At 49.8% G+C, this 14,979-nt stretch overlaps 5 protein-coding genes across 5 annotated transcripts; 2 read left to right on the forward strand and 3 right to left on the reverse strand.

Annotated features, from left to right (window-relative positions):
• Positions 1-330: 330 nt before the first annotated feature.
• Positions 331-2,113, reverse strand: BO85DRAFT_497133 (5'-methylthioadenosine/S-adenosylhomocysteine nucleosidase family protein; the record flags this gene model as incomplete). The annotated part of the gene is made up of 2 exons (XM_025663984.1): positions 331-1,528; positions 1,611-2,113. 2 exons carry the CDS (start codon positions 2,111-2,113, stop codon positions 331-333), a joined length of 1,701 nt encoding a protein of 566 aa, XP_025514320.1.
• Positions 2,114-2,967: 854 nt separating this feature from the next.
• On the forward strand, positions 2,968-6,492 carry BO85DRAFT_489198 (ankyrin; the record flags this gene model as incomplete). Its single annotated transcript, XM_025663585.1, has 6 exons — positions 2,968-3,074; positions 3,139-3,347; positions 3,398-3,526; positions 3,582-4,066; positions 4,160-6,355; positions 6,460-6,492. The coding sequence occupies 6 exons, from the start codon at positions 2,968-2,970 to the stop codon at positions 6,490-6,492; spliced, it is 3,159 nt and encodes a 1,052-aa protein (XP_025514321.1).
• Positions 6,493-8,386: 1,894 nt separating this feature from the next.
• BO85DRAFT_423227 (MCT family MFS transporter) lies at positions 8,387-10,173 on the forward strand. Its single transcript, XM_025658006.1, has 4 exons — positions 8,387-8,725; positions 8,827-8,933; positions 8,996-9,579; positions 9,631-10,173. Exons 1-4 carry the CDS (start codon positions 8,476-8,478, stop codon positions 10,058-10,060), a joined length of 1,371 nt encoding a protein of 456 aa, XP_025514322.1. The 5' UTR covers positions 8,387-8,475; the 3' UTR covers positions 10,061-10,173.
• BO85DRAFT_374447 (Zn(II)2Cys6 transcription factor) lies at positions 10,172-12,195 on the reverse strand (the record flags this gene model as incomplete). Its single annotated transcript, XM_025656129.1, has 2 exons — positions 10,172-11,260; positions 11,320-12,195. The coding sequence occupies 2 exons, from the start codon at positions 12,193-12,195 to the stop codon at positions 10,172-10,174; spliced, it is 1,965 nt and encodes a 654-aa protein (XP_025514323.1).
• A 504-nt stretch (positions 12,196-12,699) lies between these two features.
• Positions 12,700-14,199, reverse strand: BO85DRAFT_49094 (alpha/beta hydrolase family protein). Its single transcript, XM_025663685.1, has one exon. The coding sequence runs from the start codon at positions 14,068-14,070 to the stop codon at positions 12,712-12,714; it is 1,359 nt and encodes a 452-aa protein (XP_025514324.1). The 5' UTR covers positions 14,071-14,199; the 3' UTR covers positions 12,700-12,711.
• Between the last annotated feature and the right edge of the window lie 780 nt (positions 14,200-14,979).

Consider the following 14,979-nt stretch of genomic DNA (forward strand, 5'->3'; position numbering starts at 1 on the left):
CATCCAACTATATCCGACTGGCGTGTGGCCTATATGTGTAGATTAGGCTGTCAGAAAAACAAAACTAGTACTTATATATAACCATCAGGTCTTTATTAGAGCGACCTTGCCGAGTGCCCGACCCCGTAATTAAGAGTTCTGCTGAGAGCGACCCTAAATCAGCCCAATTTGGGAGACGACCTCTTGGAACTTGAGTATTAAACCAAGCTTCTATTATAACCTCCATAATACATGATGCCCAATACACCAACCAGAATAATATCAATATATAACAGGGCTAATGAGATAACATACATCATTATCCTTCCTCCTTCGGTATTTTATGTCTCGTCAGCACAGCCTCCGAGTTGGAACCCAAGTTTCTAAGAAGGCCTTCATACAAGCAGCGGCAGTGCCGGCAGCATAGAGTTGCCAAGCCTTAGTCTTATGCGAGTCTGCATAGTCGCTCACACCCTTGATAATCACATGTGGTATGTTGTCGGAGATACCTGCACCCTCCATCTCAAATGCAATAATCCCATCTCTTGTTGCGATAGAGTCGCGGCGCATTCCACTTCTCATCGATGTATCGCCAGATGCAATGGCACCAAAGTGGACATGAGGTTTGGGACTGGGTTGTTCCAGTCGCCGACGTGAGACAACAATGTTGGACTCTGGTTTATATAACACATCCTGTTCAGCGCCAGGATAATGATAGTCTTCCTTAAACTGAGGGTGACTTTGAAGAAAGCGAAGATGAGCACACATAGCATGATGAAGTGACGCAAGACCGCGGCGACTTTCCAATTTCGCCAGGTGTGCACGTATCTCAGGACTAGGTCTGCCAAACGCTTCGAGAAGGGTGTTCCTGCGGACAAACTGGTCTGGGTACTGTCTCCCAAAGTCGTACTGGATGACGCCATCACCGATGATCACATCGCCCAGTATAGTCTCCTGATCAGTATTAGTGAACGGAAGAGCCCCGCAGACGCCTACTACGAGGGCTAGTTTCAGGTTTGGAAAGCTCACTCGGCAGTGAGCGGCAACAGCTGCGGCTGTTGCTTTTCCCATACCAGGCATGTGCACGAGCACGACGTTGTGCCGGCCAATCGCACCGCATGAATATGCGTTAGGGTCACAGGGGTGTTTGCCATATGCGGGCCCATTGTCATCCCAGTAATGGTCAAAGAGGGCATGGACTGCGTCTTGCTCGACTGTCAGAGCACAGATGATAGCAATTTCGAAGTCACTCCGTGAGGTGGGACGTGGAGGTGACAAACTGCCTAACGTAGCAGCTTCATGGCCGAGCTCAAATTGATCTAAACCTCCATGAGCTGGATATTGCCGCGCTTCTGTCATCTGCGATTCTAACTGGGTTCTCGGAGCTGACATCGTATCGAAGTCTGGGATAGCGCGGGAATGACGACCAGGGGCGAACTGAATGTTTTCAAGAAACCTATTCGGCGAATATCCTGCCTGTGCCAAGCCAGTATGATGAATAGCATTGTTTCGGTATCGTATGAAATCGTCTGTGAGGTTCTCCTGCCATCTATGGAGAGAATATGTAAGCAGAATATTCGTATATAGCAATCGCTTTCGCAAGAGACTCCTGGAACTTCAAAGAGACATACTGCTGGTGCCTTCTGGTATGTTCATTGGTGATTCGAAGGGGAGCCTGACTTTGATCCCTAATGGCTGGGCGATGAAACTCACGATCGCCTATATTGTGCCAGTGGATTGGTTGTTTGGGTAGTTGGGTAGACGGAGGCAGCGGAGAAGATTGGCCAGTGTGCCAAAGAGCAGCTGCCGTGTTGTTTGGCACGTAGCTGAGACCAGCATTTGAGATGTAGTACTGCCTGCCAGTCAGTGTGCCATGGGCACCCGCTGCCGGAGAAGGGACATCCAAGATGGTGTTTTCCCTGGCATTTGCTGTACGGTAGGGTGGTGCAACACAGTTATGCATCAGCTGTGCTGATATGGATTCGGGTAGCAGAACTCCATTCTGGTCTCTATGAAGATTCGGCGGTATGTTGACGAATGGCTGTTCCCGGCGCTCAAGTAGTGTAATGGGAGGGTTCCCGTGGTAATAGGCGTAATAATTGTCTTGTACAAGGTTGGTCGTGGGCCATGGCATGGTGAAAGAGCTACCACGGAAACAAGAAAGTTTCAAAGTGAAAGGGGGAAGAGCAATCTAGAAAAGAGTCAGGAATGGGAACCGTATGTGTCTGTCGGCCAGATGTATACATGGCTTGGGTGGGTGAGATTTATTATATGTTCTCGATACATGGTGAGCCCAAGGGCCGTCTACGCACAGATGGGTTTGATGTGTGTAGAAGGTCAAGGGGCTTAAAATTCGGATGAAAGTGAAGATTTGGGAATGGACAAATCAGCACATCGATTGAAGACCCCATAAAAGTGCGGTGATGTGTTCAATCGTATCGTTGACTGTATCATCTCCTAACTCGCTGGCGTATATACAGTTCTAGGCCATCTAACTGCCTCCATAATGTGCGACGATCTAATGTACCGAGCACGTAGTTGCTGCTGATCTCCAGGGCCCCGGCGTTAGTCTCTATGAGAACTGGGGAACCAACCAATTAAGGCTACAATTTGATGGATGAGGACTTTGGAAGCAACCAATGAGACTTATCAGACCCCTGTCGAGAGATATGAGTGAGAACTTCGAAACCGGCCAATAAGACTTATCGAAGAGCAGAAATGAGAATTTTGGAAGCAGCCAATGAGAGCTCTTACAGGATAAATGAGAACCCTTGAACCAGCCAATGAGATCTTCTACGAACCTGCGCCACAGCTGCTGGCATGCCCTGGTGCGTTGGTTAGATTTGAAGTTGCCTGACGCACGACAAGGCTGAGAAAGCTGTGAAAAAGCAAAGTTTGGGACCTTTGAATTTGGCTCTTAAAGCCTGCATGCCCCCGCGGGACCTAATCATCAACCTTCCCTCAACCTTGGTAAATGTGTCAATAAACATGGCCAACCAGAAATGGGACCTATACAAGGGCGAGATCGAACGACTATATATTCACGAGGACCAAAAGCTGGAAGACGTGATGAGCTTTATGGAAACTCAGCACTTGTGGAAAAAGAGGCAAGCACGCTCGATTAAGCTTCCTAACATCGCAGCTGATTAGAAAAAACAGCAAGGCGTCATACACTAGACAACTCAACAAATGGGGGTTTAGAAAACACTCCGAGTCCAGAAACGATGAATGGATCCTGAAACGAGTGGCCAAACGGAAGCGAAACGGAAAGGAGAGTGAGGTCTTCATAGATGGAATTCAGCTCCATCCGAAGAAGATCGCCAAGGCAAAATACGGAAAGGGCTTCGTGTCAACCATATCGCAATATGGTAAGTTGAATATCTGATCCCATCTAAGCATGGTATTGACCAATATCTAGCCCCTTCTCCAAAGACCCCCGAGGGTTATCTCGTAACAACTCCGCAAATGACCGGCATGTGCCTCTCTTGGAGCAGCTCTTTGCCCTGGCTGCGGTTCATGAGCTTCCTTGATTCCCCAACAGAACAAGGTGAGATGTTTTTGACACGCACACGAACTTGACTGCTAATATAATATTTCTCCAGCACCCTCTTTGCCCTCCTCCTCTCTCTTCGTGGACTCATCGCGTTCCAGCAATGTCACCAAAGACACCAATTTTGAGCTAATGAGACGCTTGAACTCGATGGTACCCTGGAATAAACTCAAGCATCTCGGGAACATCTACAGTGGGTCACGTACATCAGCAGCTCTGAGTATTCTCATGCCAGAAACGGAGCAAGGACAACTTGATGGATGGTCAACCAATTTGAGTACCTTGAAATCAGGGCCTAGAGATCATTTGACTGTCGTGTTATACCTCATTTCAAATAACTTAATGTCCCCAGATGAAGATGGGCTCTTTGACGAACAAAAGGAACGTGATTCCAGATTGGTCTTGAGATTGCTCAAAGATAGTGGCTGGGCTGGTCCAGATCAACTCAGAATTTTGCTATCAACCCGTGAGCCCACCGCCGAATCTATCGCAGAAAAAGTGTTTGAAAGTGCACTCTGGATAGGTGACTCGGAGATTGTTGAGAACATGCTCCGGTCTGGCATGAGCCCGGATGGGTTGTTTGAGACATTCACATGAGTGGGAGACATCTACTTCTTGACTCCTTTGCAGTTTGCTGCCCAGGAGGGGAATATTCGCCTCACCAATCTTCTGATCAAGTACGGTGCTGACATTGAACATGGCCTTGCGAATGAGGTGGGTAAAACTGCTCTGTATTTTGCCATTTCAAGCGAAGACTTGGCGGTTGTTCGGGCGCTACTTCTGCAAGGTGCAAAAGTGACAAGAGAGTGTGCCCGTGCAGCGATGAGAACCTGTTACTCTTATCCGCAGGCACTTGATCTGGTTGGGGAGATAATCGACATATACCTTGAGGAGCATCTTGCAGCTGGACGCAATGATCCAGATCTCGTTGTTCCAGCGGTGGAGTCGAAAAAGGCGTGGATTGTTAAACATTTCATTGACAGAGGTGCAAAGCTGAATGGATTAATTGCGCCACCGTACAGTCTTAGACATGAAGGAATGGATATCTGCTTGCTAGGCCTTGCAGTTATGAAGGGGAGTGTTGATATTGTCCGACTTTTGACTTACTCTACTATTGGCGCAAACAGACTTTCCTCGCCGCCCTATATGTATCCACTGACTCTAGCAGCCATGACCGGCGAAACCGATATAGCTCAGATTTTACTAGAGTCAGGAGCTGACGTCAGAGCTGCTGATGAGGGAGAAACTACTTTACTCGAGCATGCCGCTCGGAAGAGCAATCTTAGTCTTTGCCAGATGTTGATCATGCATGGGGCCAAGGTTGACAGAGAGCCATGTGATGCGCAAAAGTCGCCATCAGCTCTCATGACTGCAATTCAGGAAGATAACGTGCTTATCGTTGAGCTTTTGATCAACTCAAACGCACGATTGAATGATCGCTTCGAAGCCGCTCCAGGTAGCGTTCTTGCTGCCGCTCTCGAAGTTGGAAATGATGCGGTGATCGACAAGTTGATACATGCCGGTTCTAGATACGTTGGAGTTAAGATGGAGAAAATCGGGAATTTGCAGACTGCCATCCTAATGAAAGAGAAAGGAGTCTTAGCAGGCGTGCTCTGTTCGTCCGACCATCGGATTCTTGCAGCTGCTATATCAGCGGGACATGAGGACTTAGCACACTTTTTGCTCCAGAACGGCGCCCATAAAGAGCACGACGCCCGGGATCCCTTCTCCACCTTACATTCGATGACCCCTCTAGAGGCCGCCACCGATACAAATAACATGAGACTTATACAGACTCGTCTGGAGCATGGTGTTGCGGTGACAGAGTATGCTCTCACATATGCGATAAAGAGGCATAGTGGACTTCTACCAGTTCTACTAAGAAGATTTTCGGGGAGAGCCCCAACAGCAGTGGCAGCTGCGTTGAGAGAACCTTCAATGGCCGCGTTAAAGTTACTTCGAGAGGCAAACGTGGGCTTTACAGGAGCACCTCGGCCACTTGCAATTGGATCGAGGCTTAACATGTGGTATCAAGTGTGGGAGGATGATGTCAAATCCGTACTTGAAATGGCGGTTGATTGGGACGCCGAACGCTCTCATTTCACATTCCTTCTTGAGTGGGCAGCCGCGGCTGGGATACCGTGGGAGCCAGAGCTTGTGTCTCGTGCTTTGATCAGGACAATACTATCGGACGAACATGACCGGCTGGCTGAGTTGATGCAACTTGACTTTGATCTAAGTTACGATATGTGGCTGGAATTAGAGCGGTGTGGGTTCAATCCTCTGCAAGCTGCCGTCAAATCACAATTGGTGTGGGTCGTTCGTGAGATGCTGATGAAAGGAGCCGATGTCAATCACTTGGGAGACGGTCCTCGCAGACGTACACCATTACAGCTCGCTGTTGAAGATGGAAACATGGAAATATTCAATCTTCTCCTGCATTACGGAGCAGATGTAAATGGTCCCGCTGCTGAGGAATATGGTGCGACCGCTTTGCAGATTGCGGCCATACGTGGATTCATCGGCATTGCTCAGAGACTGCTTGACCTCGGCGCGGATGTCAATGCAAAACCTGCAGTGAAAGACGGGCGCACGGCTTTAATGGGTGCTGCCGAACACGGTCGAATTGATATGTTGCACCTGCTGCTTGATCGAGGAGCACTCATTGTGGGTGCGCAGCGGTTCTTTTTTGATGAAGCCGTGAGGCTGGCGAAAAGTAATGGCCATTATGCCGCAGCAAGGCTCTTGGTTTCTTTTGAGGTCTCGCTTGTAGCAACCGGAGATTTCGTCGAGGATGGCGCTGAATATCCTGCTCATGTCGCAAGGGTAAGTGGCCATCCGCTGCAAATGGCCCTTCGGAGACCTGCGTGAAGGAAATCTCAAAGCAAGGGCCATAGTGTAACGATATATCGATCTGACCGCTTGAACAGGACTTCGATAACTATACCCAGAACTGGTGGTAGTTTCTTTCACCCAAACGATCATCTGTGTGTCAATCTATCATAATTGTTTTCTCATTCAGGACTCCCAGTCACTGAACTCTATGTACAATAAATGAAGACTGCGCTTTCACCAACGCCTTGAGGGCAACCATGTAATGACGATACCGTTTGGGGATGGTTGTCCGTTGATTCATGTCCCTCCATCGACTTCGTTGATGTTGCTCTCTCTCCCCCTGTCCCAGGTCGTCACACATCTACCATGACTTGAACCAGATATTCGACAGCTTTCTCTGCTCGTGGAAAGCCCTACGCCCTGCCAATTCCCACGGAACAATCCAAACGCAATTTTGTTCCTCGATAGTACCACCGCGTATGCATACAGGCCGGAAACCCCTTGAACGAGGTGGACTTGCTCGATTCAAAACGTACACAAGTTGACATTTTCCTCAACTCGGCCCGTTCTACTCTAATTTGTGATCGAACGCCGATACGCAGTGCATCTAGAGCGCACGAGCGGTATTGCTTCAGGCTTAAGAGCAAGAGAAGTACCTTGTAGATGTCAGGATTTACAGACTTGCGGGGGATGGGGTTTGTTGATGCTTCTTGGTTTTTCGGTTACTTCATTTAGACAAATATGACTTCCTTGTGTTTGGGTAGATGAACTGGCTAAGATTCCCTTGGCTGTACACTTTGGCCCATTGCCTCTTCGTAGCATTTGGTCGTAAGGCCCATATGTTGCTACCAGTGAACAGCAAAGCGAACGGAAAGCAGCAACAACATAGATAGGTTCGCGTGCCTACAAAAACTCAGGCCCTCACCTTAATGAATTGTTCGGTTCATCCAAGGCCACGTATAAGAAACGGGATCCCTCAGCCGACATTGCTCCTGCCCTGCTATATCTGGCGGCCAATCCAGTCCCCATAAAATTCTAATCACAAACACTTTCGGCTCCCTACCTTGAGCCTGAAATATGTGACTTAAGTAGAACCACGCATCGCAGACTAAGCAACTAGTGTTCTTGTGAGATGGACAAAACGCCCAAGAGACAACATTTCCAGATCACAGGAAGGCGAGCAGAGCGATCTTAAACGATTAGATGAGGTTAGATTAACATTCCAACATGGCCTTCGATGCATGCACATAAAGCCACAGCGACATGTCACATTGCGGAATATTCTCCCGAAAGCATACAAATGTCGCCGATAATTCTCCGGCATCACCTCTTCCTTCGACTGAACCTTCTTCAGTGAATAAAACTCTATACACATCTAATCTCACCTCGCCTTTACTACCCTTGGGTCTCGAATGACCCTTTCGCACTTGACGGGCCGGTGACGAGCTGGCTCCACGGTGCTGGCACCATGGCTGACATCAAGGCCGATAGGACCGACAAAACCGACAAGCCCGACACCAAGCACCAGCAGCGAACGGCTCCAGAAGCGACCAGTCAATATTCAGTGACTTCACTAGCACCAATAACGAGAGAAAGCCCCCCTAACCCACGAATATGAAGTGTTCAACATCCCAGCCCTATACCTATAGAAAAGCAGTTCCCACACCCTCTTTGTACTCTCCGCCCCCACCCACACCAACCCAACCCTTCCACCCAAATCAGCTTATTGCCCAGTGATCGACAAACAATATACTCTATACAGATAGCAGCTTAGTCTCATTGCACAAGGCCAACCAATCTCACCCCAAGAAGAAAGGTAGAAAGACAATCACCCCCTAACTAATCATCGGATCCGATCCTCCCCTCCGAGCGCGAGACCGATAAAGCCCGCGGAGACGGTCGTTCGTGAACGTCCGAGCCGCGCGGAGCGTCAGTCAGCTCGGCTCAGCTTAGCCCTATTTATTATGTATTCTACTTAAAGATAGGGTGATTTCTTACCTTAATGATATTAAAAAAAGACGAGTTACTTTCTTTTCTCCGACTCATATTTGTCTATAATATTCATCATTTCAGCGCTGAAAACCGACGGGGAAAGACAACATTTAGACATAATGGCTCCTTCCCATGAAGCAGCTATAAACGCTCATCCCGGTGATGAATACGATAAAGATGATCGGAATTCTCAAAATACCCTACGAGAGTCAGATCTAGCACACGACACAGAAAAGCAAGCGCCAACTCAACCTCCAGCGCAATCGCCGTGGGGATCGGCTGATCCCCCGCCTGATGGGGGATTTGCGGCGTGGTCGGTGGTGTTGGGGGCGTGGTGTGCGTATTTTTGTACTTTTGGGTGGATTAACAGTATGTTTATCCTTTTCCTTTTGCCTATTCTGTGTTGGTCTATCTTGCAAGAAAAGAGAGAAGAATCTGGCTTGTTGCTACGGACATGCTAATAAGTACAGGCATCGGAACGTTCCAGACTTATTATGAGACGACGCTGCTCAACGGGTACTCGACGAGTACGATCGCGTGGATTCCTTCGTTGGAGGTGTTTTTCATGTTTTTCATGGTTTGTTACTTCTCTCTACTCGGTACAACTTGAACATCTGAGGCTGGTCTGACACTCGATAGGGCCCCATTGTCGGCACGCTGAGCGATAGACTCGGTGCTCGCGTGGTCATCATCGCAGGCTCCTTCCTCCATGTCTTTGGCCTCATGATGACCTCCATTTCTACGGAGTATTACCAGGTCCTGCTGTCGCAGGGTGTCTGTAGTGCTATGGGACTGTGTGCTATTTTCCAGCCATCCATGAGCTCCATTCCCAGCTGGTTTAACAAGAAACGCGGCGCGGCGTATGGAATCATCGCTTCCGGGTCAAGTGCCGGGGGTGTGATCTTCCCTATCATGGTAGACCGGCTCATCACTCGTGTTGGCTTCGGGTGGGCGATGCGCATCGCTGCTTTTCTGATTCTGGGGTTGCTTGTCGTGACTTGCCTTACTGTGAGGTCGAGGATCCCGCCTATGAAACAGCAGATGGATAAGGAGGCCTTTATGCGGCCGTATAAGGAGGTGAAGATGTTGTTTCTTGTTTCCGGGTTTGTCCTGTTGACTTTCGGCGTGTTCATTCCTATCGATTACATGGAGACGTCGGCTATTGCGGATGGGATGAGTACGAATCTGGCGCAATATCTTGTCCCGATATTGAATGCTGGAAGGTGAGTGGTTGACTATGCTCCGAAGATGATAATTATGCTAATGGGTTGTAGTCTCTTCGGTCGAATGGGAGCAGGTGCATTCTCCGATAAAGTCGGGCCATACAACATCTTTGTCGTGGTCTGTTCACTGACGGGTATCCTGGTTCTCGCGCTCTGGATCCCTGCGACTAATAACCCCGGAAACATTGTCTTCGCAGTCCTCTTTGGTGTCACTTCTGGCGCGTATTTCTCTTTGTCCGCTGCCCTGGTAGCGAAGATTGCTCCGCTCCGGGAAATGGGTTACTGGACTGGCGTGCTCTTCCTGTTCGCGTCAATTGGTGCCTTGACGACCAACCCTATCGCAGGCGCAATTTTGCAGCGCGATGATGGGTCGTACACGGGCATGAAGATCTATTCGGGCGTCTTTCTGTTGGCAGGCACCGTGTGTGTCTTGATGACTCGTATTCGTCAAACGGGCTTGGTGCTCAAGGCGAAGTTCTGATTGTTTCCCTGTTGGCAATGTTCTGACATTCTCTGCTCATGTGTTTTGGTCTTTCTTGTTAATAAATAATATGTATATTCTTATGGCTGGTTTTCCCTGCCAAGCACGAACTCAAATTTGAGTATCCATCGAATGCTCGAAGCCCGTTATGTCGACACTCTGCATTAAGCCAGTCCAGTCCGGGAATCCAAGGACGCCAATATCCCAATTTACAAAGTCGAAGAACGACTCTACCATTGGCGCCTCCGCTTGGCTGGTACCTGTCGGTTGGGTCTCATCGACTGAGCCTGCGGCCTGCTCCACAGCCACCTGCATCTGTCGAATATACAACGCCTTGTCACGCAAGCGCGTAATTATTGCCCACTTTGGCCCCGGATTGGGCCACAACGGGTCCTTCTCGGTGAGGTCAAAGACCAAGTTGACTGCTCGCCATGCGCGTTCGACGTGCACCCCCAGTGGATACACACAAAGGTGCCACAAAATGTACGTGAGGAGAAAGTAAGGCATAAATGTAGAAGAGAGCCAGCGATATCCGCGGAGAAGCGCGTCCGTAAACATTTCATTGGTGCGTTCGAGGGCTTGGCAGGAGATGTCCAGGGTTTTGGTCTGCAATTCACGGCGCTCGGCGACCGGTATCGAGGTGCTATTCGTCTGGAGAGCTTTCTGGTTCAGGTACATTTCCATTTTTAGCACTAGAACCTCCCCTAGCAGCATGCCATGTCGCTGGATCGGAATATTTGGGTCGCCATGTTTTGTATAGGTATTGTATACGTGCTCTTTTGCTTCCCGTACTATCTCAGCGGGATCCTTTCCAGTGACTTTCGTTGTCAGTGTGCGATGCAGTTCCAGGCGCTTTTCGTTCACTACTGTCGTAATCAGGGATGCTGTCATCTCCGTCCAGCAGTCCTTGGAATCCGGCGGCACCATCGCCGTAGCAGAAAGGTCCTGGTCATCAATATTTGCTGGAAATGCGGTGTCGTAGACCTCTTCGCCGCTATTGACACCAACCCCATGATCCTCGACCGCGCGACTGTCAGCTGTACAAATGTGCCACCAGAGTCGTCGGCGCAGCTCACATTCCAGCGGAGTCAGCTTAAAGTGTCTCCCGTCACGGTGAAGACCAATGGACTGTGCTGCCCGAATTACCAACCCTCGCATCGTCCATCCAGAACGTCCGCTATTGTAATAACGTAGGCACATCTAACATACCGTGTCATGAGCTACATCGCACATAGAAATACTAGCCATCTGATTCTTACCTGGTAAATACTCATCGCTTGCAGCGATGTTAGGGTGGGAGCATCCAGAAAGTTCGACTGATAGAGAGCCAGTTCCAGACCTTGCTGGTATCGCTTGACTTCTGATTGCCTCTGTTCATGTGCTGGGTCCTCGGCAAGCACACTTGTTGTGGCCGCAAAGAAGATGGCAAAAAGCAAAGCATGGAGATCAGCAGGCGCGGCCGCCGGCTGGTTAATGGCTGCGAATACCCGTGGCTGAGTCGACGGAACGTGAAGTATCTTGATTATCGGGTCGATGCGATTCAGAAAGGTTTGCCAGAGCTGTGTCGATTGCCACTGACACGGATGCAGTGCATAGAGATGTCCTTCATCCACAGAGCGACTGACAAGGAGACCTTCCGCTCTGAGCGTGAGTGGTCGTCTGGAGCTGCTGGTGTCGCTCTTCGGCGTCCCAATGGCAGATTGAAGCTCTTTCTCATCTTCCAAGACTCGGGACAAGAGTTGTTCATTGATATACCGGCCGTCCTCAACTAAAAGGCCGTCGTGCGATGGCTCCGCCGCCGCAGTTGTGCCTGTCGGGGACGGTGCTTTGCTAGATGGGGACCCCGCATCTGGTGCAGAAACGGCCCGTCCGTCTGTCACTTCGTGCTGAAGGTGAGGCAGCGATCGGGTTCCAACTAGAGCCGCGATGGAGCGCTCAAGTGATTCCAGTCGGGCGATGACATCAGAATTGTGTACTTTTGGAGGCCGACGCTTGGCGCGATTGGGGCCGGGGTATTGACAGAGCACATTTGCTCGTATACAAGCCCCACATGGAGAGCTCTTATCGCAGCGGACCTTGCGTTGGTGGCAGCGCAGGCAGGACCGTTCGACGTTGTAGCGACGTGCGGATTCCATGGCCACGCTTGTCTTCTGCACGCTGCAAGGAGGTCAGACTTCGATTGTGTAATGCCCGACTGTCTCCCAGAGATGGATTATAGCAGAAAAAAAAACCTAGGAAGCGACTCGATCATCAGCCTATGAGTTGGAGAGTTGATGCGACGCCAAAGTAACCTCGGGGAAGCGGCTGTTCGCGAACGTCCGAAGATCCGACAGCTGACCCTGCTGAGTCAGCCTATGAGTCTCCCACCAACAGCTTCGAGCGAGTTGATTACTTGACTCTAAGACATGAGTATCTTCGTGAAATAATAATATACGTCAAAAAATATATATTGCGGCTCCCGTTTTGTGTTCGTATCTATAGAAGCGCACATCGTGCGAGAAAGAAGCCCTATTCTGGTATTGACATGGAAACGTCACCGTCATGGAAACTCGCAAATCCGCACACACAAGCCGGGGCATAGTAAAGTTAGGTTTCCACAGACGGATTCGCGAATATACAGGCTATAGTTTGTCCTGCAAAATGCGAAAGGCTCACAGGAAGCGACCCTGTTCGGACAGCCAACCCGCAACATAATTGAAGCATGTTTTGACGGTGTCTCCATATTCTCCCGGGTACGACTCACACTCGGTGCAGGGGTAAATGCCGTGCTGAGCGCCTTGAACAAATGCGATCGAGGTATCTTTGCTCTTGACGGCATTGAGGTGGATCTTTTCGGCGTTCAAATACTCGTAGTGCCCAGTCATTCCCACGGTCAAGAGCGGGACGCTGACGCCCTTGATCGATGCCGCAGGTGCCATCTGAGTGGAATCATACTCTATGCCTTCGAAGTTATCTGCCAGGATGTTGAAGTTCTCGTTGGCTCGGATGGCCAGGGTGGAGAGGTACCGCCGGACGGTGGTCTTGAGAGCAGCCTGTTCCCAGGAGTTGGAGACATCGACCCAGCCGGAGGGGACACGCACCGATTGTATAATCTGCTCGGTCGTACCGTTCTTTTCAAGCAAAGTCCAAGGATAGGTAGTGTGATGCAGAGTCCGAACATCTTGAGAAATATAGAGGTTGTTCGTAGCAAGGTAAAGAGCCGCAGGGATGGTAAGAGGCTCGTCATCACCAAAGATCCCATTGCCTTTCTCAATTTCCTTAAGACGGTGCTGGGCATGTTCCAGGACACGGTTGTTACGAGCCACAATCCCCTTCGTAAACATCTTTTTGAACTCTGAAGTGAAGTTTGATTGAGTGCCATTGCTGAACCCATTATCAGGGTTATAAATGTTGAGGGACTGGTTGAGTTTTGAGGCCTTCGTTTCATCTTCAATAGCCGGGTTCAGACTCAGCAGGCCCATGGTGGAGATGCCGTAGTTAGCATCGAGCAGCATTAAGCCGTCAGCAGGCTCAAGGCCAGCCAGAGCATTGGAACACGGATAGATCTTCTCTGGGCCATTGCACGCGGACACGCCATTCTCTGCGACGTTTTGATATTGGGCCATCATCGCACCGCCACCGCTGTGGCCAAGAATAACCACCTTGTCGATATCAGTCTGGTTGCGCAACCAGGCCAAGCCCGTGTTGACTTGGAGCATCATATCTTCAAAATTGATGTCTGACATATAACCGGACTTGCTGGCCTCGTTGTTGGCGCAAAACACAGTAAACCCACGCTCCCGAAGCTCTGTGCAGCCGACAAAGGAGGTGTAGTCCTGCTCCGCATGCATGATATAGATACCGATGCGGGAGCTCGGGCTCGTAGAGTTAGGTCGGTAGAGCCCACCAAGAACGCCAGTATCATCGAAGTCTTTCAGAATGGGGAGAGGTAATTCAGAGGCAGAAGCAAGTTGAGCGAGCAATGCCAGCCCAGCAAGGGTAGTAAAGCCGGAGGGGTAGGACAGAATCATATTGGTCGTATATGCAAAAGCGATAACATCAATTCGGTGAGAAGGAGTCAACGAAGAGTATATTTACTCTCTCCTCACAGGAAGGGCCATTGGCCTTAATACTCACCGATCAAGGATTGCAAGTCGAGGTAGCCCCACCTCGCAGCCATCAGCGGTCTTCATGACTGTACCTAAATGCGTATTGCGGTGGCTAGCGAGGCTCGGTTATAGACTAGTTATCTCGTGATGGACGGTAGGATAGCTCAGGCTATCAGCATTTATGGGCCCCTCCACGATGTGGCGTCACGCAGAGAAACCATCTTCTATGCACTTCTTGCGATATCTCCGAGGTTTCGATCAACATGATCGGCAGATTACTGTCGATGAAAAGCCCAAGCGAGCGGCCTTGAGCGTTATAAATGTGCGCAGCAGGTTTGTTGCTCCTTTGTTTCGAGACCACCTACTCATAGCTGGGTTGCTCTGCCAAGCTGCGTGGGCACATCAGCGCGAGTACATTATCTTATCCCCTAAAAGTGAGATCAAATAATTCAATCCCGAGAAGTCATACTGCAAGCGACATAACAAGTGGTGCGGGGAGTATTGACCCGCCAATTAAAGACCCTTGAGGGGATTGAAGAAGTGCAGGACATTGCGGAGATGCGGGGTGAGGTGGACAATCCCTTCTCAGCACCTCCACTTCTTCCCCAACACTGCAAGCAGGATACTTCGTCTTTCCAGTGAACTGAGAGCTATGTTGGTGCTCGCTTGGCTGGACAAACTCTCTTAAGTTACTACCGCCTGCTGGAAAAGGCATCCTGCTCCGAGGATGCAGTCCATGATGGTGCTCTGCACTGTCCGCAATGGCCAACTTCCCCCTGTAGGTAGTGGCTATTTGGGAGGTATTTTGCGAACAGCAGCATTTGCCATGCA

This window comes from Aspergillus piperis (assembly GCF_003184755.1).
Source record: "Aspergillus piperis CBS 112811 unplaced genomic scaffold BO85scaffold_12, whole genome shotgun sequence".
NCBI classification, from domain to species: domain Eukaryota; kingdom Fungi; phylum Ascomycota; class Eurotiomycetes; order Eurotiales; family Aspergillaceae; genus Aspergillus; species Aspergillus piperis.